The 14970-nt window shown below is 42.3% G+C and overlaps 1 protein-coding gene across 1 annotated transcript; it reads right to left on the bottom strand.

Annotated features, from left to right (window-relative positions):
- Positions 1-4153: 4153 nt before the first annotated feature.
- Positions 4154-14970, bottom strand: ZAR1L (zygote arrest 1 like). The gene is made up of 4 exons (XM_062195371.1): positions 14317-14970; positions 13678-13770; positions 11599-11673; positions 4154-4297 (listed from the first exon to the last, which is right to left on the bottom strand). Exons 1-4 carry the CDS (start codon positions 14968-14970, stop codon positions 4154-4156), a joined length of 966 nt encoding a protein of 321 aa, XP_062051355.1.

Genomic DNA, 14970 nt, shown 5'->3' with positions numbered 1-14970 from the left:
CAATCAGAGATGAAAAAGGTAATGTAACAACTGATACCACAAAAATAACAAGAATCAGAAATTACTATTAAGAACTATATGCCATCAAATCAGAAAATCTAGAAGACATGAGTAGATTACAGGATGCATACAATCTAATGAAATTGAGTCATAAAGACAGAACAACAATAACCAAGACAGAGATCCAATCAGTAATAAGGACTCTCCGAACAAAGAAAAGCCCAGGACTGGATGGCTTCACTGCTGAATTCTACCAGACATTAAAGAACTAATTCCAATTCTTCTCAAGATATTCAAAACAATTGAAAGGGAAAGAATCCTCCCAAACTCTATGAAACCAGCATCAGAATAATTCCTAAACCAGAAAAACAAACAACAGAAAGAGAACTATCAACCAATATCACTGATGAACATAGATGCAAAAATTGTCAAAAAAAAAAAATGTGCTAATTCAATCCAACAACATATCACAAAGATCATTCACACTGATCAAGTAGGATTTATCCCTGGTATGCAGGTATAGTTCAACATTTGCAAATCAATCAGTGTGATACACCACATTGACAAGCTAAAGAACAAGAAACATGGGTACAGAAGGAACCTTCCTCAACACAATCAAGGTAATTTATGACAAACCCACACTCAGGATCACACTGAATTGAGAAAAATTGAAAGCATTCACACTAAAATCGGGAACCAGACAAGGATGCCCACTCTCACCATTGCTATTCAATATAGCCCTGGAAGTTTTAGCCAGAGCCATTAGGCAAGAAAAAGAAATCAAAGGACTACACATTAGAAAGGAGGCAGTTAAAATATCCCTATTTGCATGTGGTGGAATGAGAAGGTGAAAAGGTCATGCCAAGATGGCCACTGAGGTGAAAAGGTCATACCAAGACCTGGCAACAGGCCATGATTGGATGGCTTCGGAAACCACTTGATAACAGAGCCTGACAACAGGCTGTGATTGGATGGTTTCAGAAACTGCCTGGCAACAAAGCCTGACTGGCAACAGGCTGTGATTGGATGGCTTTGGAAACTGCCTGGCAACAGGCTGTGATTGGTTAGGGCACAGACCACCCTTTGACCAGATTGGCTGCCTTGGCTATATAAGCAGCTGTAGCAACTGAAATAAACGAGTCTGTAAAAAAAAAAATAAACAAAATTGACATACCATCGGCCCAACTAACCAAAAAATGGAGAAGACACAAATCAATAAAATGGAACCAACCTAAATGCCCATCAACCGAAGACTGGATTAAGAAATTACGAGATATGAGGGCCGGCACTGTGGTGCAGCGGGTTAACGCCCTGGCCTGAAGCACCGGCATCCCTTATGGGCGCTGGTTCGAGACCCAGCTGCTCCATTTCCAATCCAGTGCTCTGCTATGGCCTGGGAAAGCATTATATGATGGCCCAACTCCTTGGGCCCCTGCACAAGTGTGGGAAACCTGGAAAATGCTCCTGCCCTTGCATCGACACAACTCCGACAGTTGCAGCCAGTTGAGGAGTGAACCATCGGATGGAAGACCTCTCTCTCTGTGTAACTCTTTCAAATAAATAAATCTTTAAAAAAGAAATTATGAGATATATACACTATGGAATAGTACACAGAGTTTTAAAAAGTTGAAATCTGGTCATTTGCAACAAAATGGATGAACTAGGAAAATATCATACTTAGTGAAATAAGCCAGTCCCAAAGAGACAAATACCACATATTCTCCCTTATCTGAGAGAACAATAGAGCACCTAAAACAAAATCTGCAGAAGTGAAATTGACACTTTGAGAGGGGATGACTTGAGCTGCCCTTGTCTTGACTGTCGGGGATCAGTTTTGGGTTTTTTTTTTTTTTTGTTATTTTTTATGCTATTTGTTGAACTTTTTACTTAACATAGAGTTAATTGTATGTGTATAAAGTCAATTGAGGATGGATCTCCATAAGAAATAAGAGTGGAAATAAGAAAGGGAGGAGGAAGTTTATAACTGTAAAGCTGTCTAGTTCTGTATACATTCCTACAGACTAACTTCTAAAGGTACAGTTTAAAAACTTGTCATAGGACCCTAAATCCCATTAAGCTGGATTGTAAAAAAATGCCATCTTAAATGATTATATTAGGTATTAGCATGAACATATAGAAAGGATTAAGTGTTAAAATGACCATATAAATAGGATTAAGTGTGGGGTAATTATAGTAGAAAATTAAAAAGGAGAGAACGTTCCAACATGGGAAGCGGTCCACACAGCAGATTCACAGAATGCCAATTGTTTTAAGTAACACTCTGACCTCATGATCAGCCCTCAAGGTTTCCTGGTCTGGCTGAAAAGCCAGTGAGTATTTCAGGCATGGAAAGCCAAGACACTGTAGCAAAAAAATATTCTACATGAAGGATGTCTGTGAGATCCCAACGAAAAGAAGTGGCCTCTCTTAAGGGAGGAGAGAACTCCCACTTCGCTTATGGCCTTGTCTATATATTGACAGAGTTTGTGGATTCAAAAGGCTTCCATAGCCTAAGCAGCTCATGTCAAGAGCCTCGGGTAGTCACTGACATCATCACACATAAGAGTGTTAATTTAAAATTAACAGGAGTCACTGTGCACTAACTCCCCATGCAGGACCTCTGTCTTCAATGAATTGTATGAGAATTAACTGTAAAACTTGTCCTCAGTTTGTGTGTGTGTACATATGTGTGTGCACACACATGCAAATTGTTGAAATCTTAGTATACAGCTGATCTTCTGTTAACTGAAAATGAACCTTATAGAAGAATGGGACTGGGAAGGGGAGAGGGAAGAGAGGTGGGAGTGTGGGTGGAAGGGCAGGTATGGCGGGAAGAAACACTATGGTCCTAAAGTTATACATATGAAATTTGTATTCCTTTAAAAATAATTAGGAGAAAAAAAGAAAATAGATGTTAGTATAAAATAAGACTGGGAAGAAGAGAGGGAAGAAGAGGGGTGGGAGTGTGGGTGTTCCCACTGTACCTGCCATCCCAATCACTATATTCCTAAAGTTGTACTTATGAAATGCATGAAGTTTGTAGTCATTAAAATAAAAGGTTTCTTTGAAGGAAAAAAAGATTAACTGTACTGAAGCTGAAAAACAATAATCTTTTCTCAATTCCCTTCATATTGTAGGCCTTAATTCTCTTGTTTTTTCCCCAGTCATCCTGAAGGGTTTACTTTGTCATAGTATCCTGTTTCATTCATGAATGATTTCACATATCACAATCTGAATTTGAGAGGAAATAATATATTGGTTAGAACCATGGAGCAAGTCCTAATTTACCTGAGTTCAAGTCCTGGCTCTGACTTACACCTCTGTGTCTCCATTTCATCTATTAAAAGGTATAATAGCCGGCGCCGTGGCTCAACAGGCTAATCCTCCGCCTTGCGGCGCCGGCACACCGGGTTCTAGTCCCGGTCGGGGCACCGATCCTGTCCCGGTTGCCCCTCTTCCAGGCCAGCTCTCTGCTGTGGCCAGGGAGTGCAGTGGAGGATGGCCCAAGTTCTTGGGCCCTGCACCCCATGGGAGACCAGGATAAGCACCTGGCTCCTGCCATCGGAACAGCGCGGTGCGCCGGCCGCAGCGCGCTACCGCGGCGGCCATTAGAGGGTGAACCAACGGCAAAGGAAGACCTTTCTCTCTGTCTCTCTCTCACTGTCCACTCTGCCTGTCAAAAAAAAAAAAAAAGGTATAATAATTTCCACTGAATATGACTGCTGTGATGAGTTGTAACAATGTTTGGAACATGCTAAGTGCTGTTTCAGCATTTGCTATAAATATGTACACTTAAAGGCAAGGATATTACCACTTGGTCATCTCTATATTCCAATGCTTAAAGACCAAGCTTATCATAGATCATTTTTCCTCTTCATTGTTTCCTTCATGTAAGTCCCAACATTTGGAAACTGTGGGTACTATCTTAATGTTTTTACCAAAAAAAAAAAAAAAATCACCAGTTGTCTTCATTTTCCAGTTCACATGCATTTTATTTTATTTTAGTCATACTGTACAATTGTTATGTAACCTACAAAAAGTACAAAAGCTAGTCAAATTTCCAATGCCAGGTCAGAGCTAAGTTGCACAAAAAAGGAAGACAGCACAGTAACTTACAGAAAGGGTTTGTATCCTATACAAGAATTACTGCCTGTCACATGATGCACTTAAAGCTGTAAATACTGCCACAGGAGAATTTCTTGTCTTTGCAGCGACCACACAGTTCCTGTCGATGAGGCCTCCTTAGATCAATGTGTCTTTTCTTTTGAGGACAGGAACAACGAGACTTTGAACATGTCTTTAGGAAACAAGGAACAATTTCAATACTAAATGATCAAGTTATTATTTCAAATATAAATCTTAAAATCAAAACACTCCTTTCCATGATCCCATTCCCAGTATCTTCATTTTCCCTTGAGTCCTAGGAGAAACCTGTGATCAAATTGTACAAAACCACTTGTATCCCATTAAATGCCACACATTTGCATCAAGATCAAAGATCACAGAAGATGTTCAAGAGAGTATTTCTGAGCCAACTAAGATAACATCGTTTTATACAGTGTCCTTACTGTACATGTTTTTCTATTATAGTCACGAGGAGGTGAGGCGCACTGAACAGGTATTGATTATATAAATGAAAACATTTAAAAAGAGTAGAGCAGTGGTTCTCAATCTGGAGTACCTTTATCTCCCCCTCCCCCAGCCCTGGGATATTTTACAATGTTTGGAGATATTTTAGCTTGTTAGAACTAGGAGGGAGAGATGTTCTAAAAAAAAGCTAAAATTTTCTTGTTTCCAGACATGTCTAATATTTACAAAATTTTCTTTTAAAGATTCACTTCTTTTATTTGAAAGGCCGTGTTATAAAGAGAGAGAGACAGGGAGACAGACAGAAATCTTTCATCAAATAGTTACTTTTCAAATGGCCACAATGGCTGCCTTGGGCTAAGCCAGGCCAAAGCCTTGAGCCAGGAACTCCAACCTAGTCTCCCACATGGGTGGCGGGGGCCCAACCACATAGGCCATCTGCTGCTGCTTTTAGAGCAGGGAACTAGATCGGGAGCAGAACAGCCAGGACTGAACCAGTGCTCAGCTGTGATGCCAGCATAGCAGGTCATAGCTCAACCAGCTGAGCTACAGAGCCACTCCCCTGACAATGACTTAAAATAGGGCCTTCCAACAATTATCCCATTCCGTCTTCTGATCAGTGGAAGATTACATCCTTTGGAGACTCGCATATTGCCCTGGTCCACACTCATCTCTGCCAATCTTTTGCATTGATAATTACCACTCTATTTTCTTTTTATGTCCTATACCCACATGGAGTAGATCAAAGTTTATCTTTTTATAGTATGAAAATAGGCCTTTTCATTTTCCAAACATGAATGTTAAATACAACACTACTATATTCACATTCTCTACTCAAAGGGATATGTCTTCCTATAAGAAAACTAATAATGAAGAGATAATGTTTACTTAGAACAGTTAGCACTGTTCTAAGCACTTTTTATAGATTAATTCATTTTATTATCACTGTCTTTTTAAGATTTATTTATTTGAAAGTTGGGGGGCCCTGCGCTGTGGAGTGGCAGGTTAAGCTGCCGCCTGCAGTGCCGGCATCCCATGTGGGTGCCGGTTCGAGTCTCAGCTGCTCCTCTTCTGATCCAGCTCTCTGCTATGGCCTGGGAAAGCAGTGGAGGATGGCCCAAGTCCTTGGGCCTCTACACCCACTCGGGAGACCCCGAGGAAGCTCCTGGCTTTGGATCGGCACAGCTCCAGCCATTGCTGCCAATTGGGGAGTGAACCAGCAGATGGAAGACCTCTCTCTCTCTCTGCCTCTCTCTCTCTCTCTGTAACTCTTTCAAATAAATAAATCTTTAAAAAGAAGTTGGAGTTAGAGAGAGGGAGAGACAGTGAGATCTTCCATCTGCTGGTTCACTCCTCAGATGGCCACAATGGCCAGGTCAAAGCCAAGAACCAGGAAACTCCTCCAGGTCTCCCACTTGGGTATAGGGGCCCAAGAATTGGGCCATTTTCTGCTTCTTTTCCCAGGCCATTAGCAGGGAGCTGGATTGGAATTGGGGAAACCAGGATACAACCTGCCACCCTATGGGACGTCAGTGTCACAGGCAGCAACTTAAAAAAAAAAAAAAAGTTATTTATTTGAAAGTCAGAGTTATACACAGAGAGGAGAGGCAGAGACACAGAGAGGTCTTCCATCCGCTGGTTCACTCCCCAAATGGCCACAACAGCCAGAGCTGTGCCAATCCGAGGCCAGGAGCCAGGAGCCAGGAGCCTCTTCCACGTGGGTGCAGGGGCCCAAGGACTTGGGCCATCCTCTACTGTCTTCCCAGGCCACAGCCGAGAGCTGGATCAGAAGTGGAGCAGCCAGGACTCAAACCAACGCCCAAATGGGATGCCAGCACTGCAGACGGGGGCCTCACCCACAACACCAAAGTGCCAGCCCCAACAGGTGGCAGCTTTTACCCTCTACACCACAATTCTAGCCCCATCACTATTTTGTAATAATAAATGGCTCAACAAAATAAGGATTTACTCTGAAGGTAGACTTCTGGGGCCATCATTGTGGTGCAGCAGGCTAAGCTGCTGCCTGCAACACCGGCATCCCATATGGGTGCTGTTTTGTATCCCAACTAAACTTCCCAACCCAGTTCCCTGTTAATACACTTTGGAAAGGCAGTGAAAGATGACCCAAGTGTTTGAGCTCCTGCCACCTACATGAGAGATCCAGATGATGCTCCTGGCTCCTGGCTTTGGCCTGGACCGGCCCTGGCTTTTGTGGCCATTTGAGAAGTGAACCAATGGATAGAAGATCTCTCTCTAACTCTGACTTCCAAATAAATTTAAAAAAAAAATAGATTTGTTTCTAGCCATGGTGGATGGGATAATTCTAACCAATCCTCCTGGATGACTAGAAAAGCTGATCTTAAAAAAAAAAAAAAAAAAAAAAAGGCTGGTGACATGGCTCACTAGGCTAATCCTCCGCCTTGCAGCACTGGCACACCAGGTTCTAGTCCCGGTCAGGGTGCCGGATTCTGTCCCGGTTGCCCCTCTTCCAGGCCAGCTCTCTGCTGTGGCCCGGGAGTGCAGTGGAGGATGGCCCAAGTCCTTGGGTCCTGCACCCCATTGGAGACCAGGAGAAGCACCTGGCTCCTGCCATTGGATCAGCGCGGTGCGCCAGCCACAGCGCACTGGCCGCGGCGGCCATTGGAGGGTGAACCAACGGCAAAGGAAGACCTTTCTCTGTCTCTCTGTCTCTCTATCCACTCTGCCTGTCAAAAAAAAAAAAAAAAAAAAAAAAAAAAGGCATTCAAGGATTATCAAAGAATTAGACAAAGTGGGGCTGGTGCTGTGGCGCAATGGGTTAAAGTCCTGGCCTGAAGCGCCAGCATCCCATATAGGCCCGGTTCTAGTCCCAGCTGCTCCTCTTCTGATACAGCTCTCTGCTGTGGCTGGGAAAGCAGCAGAAGACGGCCCAAGTGGTTGGGCCCCTGCACCCACTTGGGAGACCTAGAAGAAGCTCCTGGCTCCTGGCTTTGGATCAGCACAGATCCGGCCATTACAGCCATCTGGGGAGTGAGCCAGCAGATGGAAGAACTTTGTCTCTACCTCTTTCAAATAAATAAAATAAATCTTAAAAAAAAAATTCAACAAAGAAATCCAAAAATGTAAGTAAACCTGACATTTGGGACTGTTTTCCCTCTAAAGTTATCTGCTGGCCGGCGCCGTAGCTCAACAGGCTAATCCTCCGCCTTGCGGCGCCGGCACACCGGGTTCTAGTCCCGGTCGGGGCACCGATCCTGTCCCGGTTGCCCCTCTTCCAGGCCAGCTCTCTGCTGTGGCTAGGGAGTGCAGTGGAGGATGGCCCAAGTCCTTGGGTCCTGCACCCCATGGGAGACCAGGAGAAGCACCTGGCTCCTGCCATCGGAACAGCGCGGTGCGCCGGCCGCAGCGCGCTACCGCGGCGGCCATTGGAGGGTGAACCAACGGCAAAAGGAAGACCTTTCTCTCTGTCTCTCTCTCTCACTGTCCACTCTGCCTGTCAAAAAAAAAAAATAATAATAATAATAATAATAAAGTTATCTGCTGATCCTGAGACTGGTAAAAGATCATAGGAAGCTGGAAAGGGAACTAACACATTGATGAAGCTAAGGAATCTAATCAAAGTATAAGAGCCCTGGTAAGCAACTCAGGATTTGTATTGGGAACATAGGGCCATACCCTAAGAATAGGGATGCACCAAAACAGACCTGCCCTCACAGGTACTGAGGCCCAGTTTCACAACAGTTCAACTCCGACTGGCAAATAGTTATCTAAAATTGCTAGTCTATCTGCCTGCCAAAAGCAAACACAAATCCTCTCTGGAAGAACTATCTGTGACCATAATTATCACTGCAGTTTTTCATATATGACATCTAGCACTCAATCAAAAATCAGGTATATGAGAAGAACGAATGACACACTTGAAAGCAAAGGCGATAGCAACAAATTAAGGTTAATGGCATTACCTGAACAAATTTTAAATAACAATGCTTACTATGTCCATGGAGATCAGTTTACTATTTTTAGCAAGGAAGTGGAATTTTAAAGATGTTTATTTATTTGAAAGGCAGAGCCACAGAAAGAGGAGAGACAGAGAGAGATCTTCCATCAAATGGCCCCAAAAGCTGGGGCTGGAACAGGCCAAAACAAGGAGCCCAGAACTTCATGTGTCTCCCATGTGGATGGAAGGGGCCCAAGTATTTGGGCCATCTGCTGCTGCTTTCCCAGGTGCATTAGCAGGGAGCTGGATTTGAAATGTAGCAAACTGGCACTGCATGCAGTGGCTTAACCTGTTGCGCCACAACCCCAACCCTGGCCCCTGGAATTTTTGTAAAAAAGAAAAAATTCTTTAACAGGAAAACACAATAACTCAAATGGCTAACTCAATTTGTGGATAGGATTAGAAACAGCTGAAATAAGAAATGAGTAGATGGTGACTGGTGCTGTGGTCTAACAAGTTAAGCTGCCTCCCGAATTGTCGGCATCCCATACAGGTGCCAGTTTGTGTCCCAGCTGCTACATTTCCAATCCCATTCCCAGCTCATGCACCTGGGAAAATGGCTGAAGATGGCCCAAGTCTTTGGACCCCTGCACCCAGGTGGGAGACCCAGATGAATCTCCTGGTTCTCGGCTCCTGGTTTCAGCTTGGCCCAGTCCTGGCCATTGTGGCCATTTAGGGAGTGAAACAGAAGATGGAAGATGTCTATCTGTCCTAACTCTGCCTTTCAAATAAATAAAATAAATCTTTAAAAAAAAACCAAAAAAGTACCTAAAACCCACCCTGAAGCAAGGAGAGACTAAAGCAGGGAAATACAGAAATAAACATATAAGACAAAATGGGATATGGTGAAAAGGTCTAATATGAGTAATTAGGAGAGGGGCAGAATGGTCAATGAATATTTGTAAAGACAATGGTTGATAATTTTCCAAAAGTGTTAAAAATCTTCAAGCTACCAGACTCAAGAAATACTATGATCCCTATGCAGGGTAAATAAAAAGGAATCATAAGTAAACTGCTGATAATCAAAGCAGAGAGAAATTATCTTAAAAGCAAGCAGATTTAACAAGGGGTTGGGTGAAGAGATTACTTCAAAGGAATTGTGAGTTCTTCAACGACAGAAAGTTTCAAACTTAATCCTATTTCTAGCAAAATCTCTTCAAAAGATATCCAAGCAAACTAGAATTGGTCACCTTCAGACCTACATTACAAAAAATATTAAAGTGTCTTCAAGTAAAAGGAAAATGATTCCAGATATAAAGAGTTAAAAAAATTATAAAGACCTAAGAATAGAAAAGATAAATATGTAGCTAAATGAATACTTACTATATAACATTTTGTAAATTTTAAAATATGGGTAAAGTTAAAATGCTTAAGAACAGCATGGAAGTTAGAATAAAGTGATATGGAATTAGAATGTTCTAAAATACATTGTCAGGGAGAGGTAAGACTAGTAATTTATCCAGATTGATAAATCAATGAGTCATAATGTCATCTCTTGGTAACCACAAAAAAATACTAAAGATAACAGAGAGGATAACAGGATTTGGGAAAAAAAACATATCAAAGTGAACACGAGGGGGCTGGTGCTGTGGCACAGCAGGTTAATGCCCTGGCCTGAAGCGCCGACATCCCATATGGGCGCCGGTTCTAGTCCCGGCTGCTCCTCTTCTGATCCGGCTCTCTGCTTTGGTCCGGGAAGGCAGTGGAGGATGGCCCAAGTGCTTGGGCCCTGCACCCGCAAGGGAGACCCAGACAAAGCCATTGCAGCCATTTGGGGAGTGAAACAAATATTTCTAATTCTGCCTTTCAAATAAATAAATCTTACAAAAAATCCACCTGAATGTATAATAGTGATAACTTGATGTTGGGAAAGTGGAGGAGATGAATAGAGGGAAGCTGAATAACAGGTACCACAACAGTTGGGAAGACTAAGTTCTAGTGTTCTATAGCACCACAAGTTACTGTCGCCCACAGCAATCTATTATGTATTTTATGTACAAATAGAACAGGGGAGCATAAAGTCTCCAAACATAAATAACAAGACGAGGAAATGTTAATTTCCCTGAGCTGATGATTCTACATTGTATATGAAGTTATTGAAATATCACACTGTACCCATTAATCTGTACAAATATTAAGTATTAATAAAATTTTAATGTTTGATGAGACAGAAATGTTAACCAGCCTGATTTAATTTACACATTGAATACATGAATCAAATTATACTATACCCATAAATATGTACAATTAAAATAAAATAAACCCAATTATATTAACTATAAAATTATATTTAACATAAGCAGACTAAGAATGTCAGACTAGAAAAATGGGAAGACAAATCATTTATAAACTAGTTTTTAAAATAATCATTTATATTAATTATAGGAAAATATTGAACTGAGAGGTTAAAAGAAATCTTGATAATGAAAGACAACTAGTTCACACTTTTCTGAAAAGGTTTCCTTTTAGCTATTTTAGACCCCCTCCCCATCCCCAAACTCAAGAGGACTTCATAGGAAGTTAAGATTTCATCTAGTTCTAAGACTTTCTAAACACTGGCAAAACCATGGAATCAAACCCCAGCTTTAATACCACCGATTAGTTTGTATTATTGAATTCAGCTTTCTGATCTACAAGGTAGGGATAAAATTTATCATAAAGATTATAGTTACAGGAAATAATGCATGTAAAGCACTTAGCCTTAAGTCTGACATGATAAAAGCTTAATAGTTACCTATGATACACTGTATCTCTAAGGATACACAGTGTATCTCTAAGCATAAACACACATACACACTACACAGAAACAAACCATATCAGGCAACTAAATCGTGCATATTCCCTCACACCCCAAAAAGGCAAACTAGAATTTATGCTTTCATTTCTTTTTTTAATTAGAAAATTTCAAATACACAGAAAGTCTAACATTCTGATATCATATCTGCTTCTATTCAAATCTTGACATTCTGCCATAGAGGGCTCATGTTTAAAAACAAAAGTATAATAGATATAATCCAAGAGTTCTGCATGCTTACCTGACATTGGATTGCTTCTACTCGGTAAGGGTTAAAACTCTTTTGGCATTTGCAACAGAGTTGTTTGAAATAAACCTGAAGAGAAATTTGCCTTTTTAACATAAGCTCATCCTAGGCTCCCAGTTCAATTTTTTAAACATATATTAATTTATTTGTTTGAGAAGCACCGAGAGCACACCCATCTGTTGATTTACTTACAAATGCCCATAACAGCCAGAAAATGGGTGGAGGAAAGGTTGCTGGAAACGCATTCCAGGTCTCACATATGATAGGCAAAAATCCAATTACTTGAGCCATCACTGTTGCTTCCCACAGGGGTCTGCATTTGCAGGAAGCTAGAGTCAGGAGTTATAGCCCTGAGTTCGACCCACGAACTCTGATTTGAGAGGTGAGCACCCTAACTTTCTTAACTGGTAGGGCAAATGCCACCCCTCATTTCTTAAGTAATCCATTTCTTCATTTTATAACTTCCTTTCTTGCCCACCCTGTGTTCAGAAGGTTTTAAATTCTACTAGTTCTATCAATCACTTTTTCTTAGTCTTCCAATCTCATTTCCCTTACTTGTAAAAAATCAGACTGCTACTACTTCAGTTTTTCTTAGTTATGACAACTACCCAATAACGTACATATTACTACATGGGCCAAACCCTTGATTTCCTCCTTTTGTCCTGGTTCATTATCCCTTATATTTTGAGCTTTTCAGTGTTTCTCCACTTGGTAAACTGTTCCTCTATTTGTCCTCTAAAACCCTGCATAGACATCATTGTGCCACCACTCACATGGAGTTCAACACCCTCCTCTGTGTTATTTCTAGGTCCCACTGCATATATAACCAAACTGCATTTTGTCTACATTGATCCTACCAGAGTGATGTTATTTGAAAGGTAGAGTTACAGGGAGAGAGGGAAAAATAGAGAAAGAGAGGGGCAGAGAGGAAGACAGAGAGATAATCTTCCACCCACTAATTCACTCCTCAAATGGCTACAATGGCTGGGGCTGTGCCAGGCTGAAGCCAAGAGCTTTCCCATTCTACCCTAAGGATGCAGGGGCCCAAAACTTAGGCCATCCTCCATTGCTTTCTCAGGCTATTAGCTGGGAGATGGATCCGAAGTGGATCAGCAAAGTAGCTTAACCATCTATGCCACAATGTTGACCCACAGAGTGAATTTTTTGAAGAGAGAGCCATGTGTTGTTCTTTCTATTCTAGTGTTTGAATTATTTTTTTCTCTTTTAGCAACAGAAGGGAAGTAATTTTAACTTGGTTTAAAAATGTTTTACCTCCTGGGTCTAGTAAATGGCTAGTCTGAAAAGTCAAACTGCATGTCTCTTTCCCCTCTCCCTTTATAGTCCTTTAGCCAGAAAGGCAGTACCTAAACATGCAACAGCAGAAGATTTGAGCTCAAAGCCTTTTGGAAGTTAATGAAACAGGCCTGGTGGCAAGCTGTTGCAAACAAAGTGCATTAGCCAAGCGAATGGAGACAGAATCATCTCTGCAGGCTTGTGCCGTTCTCATTCTCACAGAAGGGTCCACAAAGACCAGAGCCTATGGTTTTTCACGAAAATCCAAAAGTACAAAATATAATGTGAAGTTTTTCCCAATGTTGATATTTTGACAATTAACTCAAATTAGGAGGAGTATAATAAAACGAAGGCTTAGCCTAAGTCTCTTACAAGCTAACCTTTATGGTAAATTATTTCTTTTACTGCCCCACCTTGTGGACAAATGGTGGAAATTCCCTGGGGCTAACTCCTAAACCTGTTCAAAATACACCAACTTAAAAAAGGTTCCAGAAAGGCCCAATTTAGACAAGAACAAAGCTCATCTACATAACTTGAGATTTTGTTCAGCAACTACCAAACCAAATACATCCCCAGTGTATGGCTCAGGAGCTTAGAGGGACAGTACAAGTCAGTTCTACTCAAACATTCGCAGACTACAATTGTATGTGCGACACTGAGGATGCCAAAATGAATTCAGACGGGCTTGTGAATGGTCATGCTCCATCAGGAAGCAAATCCTCCCCACTGAACCTTTAAGCACACCCCACCCTCCTCTCCCACCCACTCATTTTTACTTACCTTATTAGTTCCAGAAATGCACCACACATAAGCACTCTCCCATCTGGTTTTACAATCTTTACAATGAAAATAGCCATATTTTGGTTCCAAAAACTGAAAATAAGAAGTGGGGGGAGGAAGTCTTTTACTATCTTAGGGAAAAAAGGAAAAAAAAACTTATGGTTTTGTATCAGGGGAAAAAAATGCTGCCTCAATTTCACATATCTATTCTCAGTGCTGCCACATTAACTTAGTGTCTCATCTCAGCTAATACTCTGGGATTCTTTTTGCTGCCGTCAATTGCAGTTTTCCAAACCATTTTCCACAATGCCACCAGAACAATCTCTCCAAAACGGAAGTCAATTTCCTATTTCACAGACATGGCAGCCCTTGTCTCATTCCTGGTAGCACTGTTTGCCAGACTTCTTTCACAGTTGGCATCCTATTTTACCAAAAATTTACAGAACATACAGACCATTATTGCACCTAATGCAAAACACTCTCCCCACCAAATAAGTGTCAGAAGCAAGAGAATATTTGTTCTTACTGTCCTACAAATAGGAGAGGGAGAGAAGGAGGGAGAGGGGGGAAGACAAAGAGACAAAGAGTGAGCAAGCGTGCATGCCTGGGTTGGTTGAAGACTAAGAAGAGAAAGGCCACCTGGAAGTTGGGCTTCCGGAGCAGATCTGGGACTTCGTCTCTCTGCACCAGCTTGTTCTTCCCTTCTTGAGGATGTGTGGCCTCGGAGTCCCCCAGCTCCTCAGGCTGTCCAACTTCCTTCTGCCTGCCATCTTCTAACTTCGGCACTGGTGGTGGCTGTTGACCAGTCTCTGCAGGGCTACTCAGCACCTCACTTTCCCCACTGTCCCCATTCTTCTGCAGCCGAACCAAACCTCTGCTGCTGATCACTGGCAAATAGACTCCCCAGCCTGCCAGGGGCACTCTGTGCCCAGCACTGTCCCAAGGGGAGCGGCTGCGCAGGGTGCGAGGCCCCAGAGAGCACTGCACGGACTTATCCACTCGCAGACTGACCTGCACACCCACCTCCTTGGTGTTGGCCTTGCACAGCTGCAGCCTCAGACTGGGATTCATCTGGGCAAGAATGGCTTTAAGCTGTGTTCGTTTGTAAGGGTCCATGCAGTAGTCAGAGGCATTTGCAGGCACCAGCAGCCCAGGCCTGGACAGGAAAGTCGGGGGATCCATGTTTTGCCTCCAGTCAGGCTGTTTGTGCCCTGAGAGTCCAGGTTGGTCCAAAGGTAGTGTGTTCCCATAGCCCTGGTACAAGCCACAGGGAACACGGACAAACCGCTCCAT

The sequence above is a fragment of the Lepus europaeus genome, chromosome 6 (assembly GCF_033115175.1).
Source record: "Lepus europaeus isolate LE1 chromosome 6, mLepTim1.pri, whole genome shotgun sequence".
Lineage (NCBI taxonomy): Eukaryota > Metazoa > Chordata > Mammalia > Lagomorpha > Leporidae > Lepus > Lepus europaeus.
This window is presented reverse-complemented; position numbering and strand designations above follow the sequence as displayed.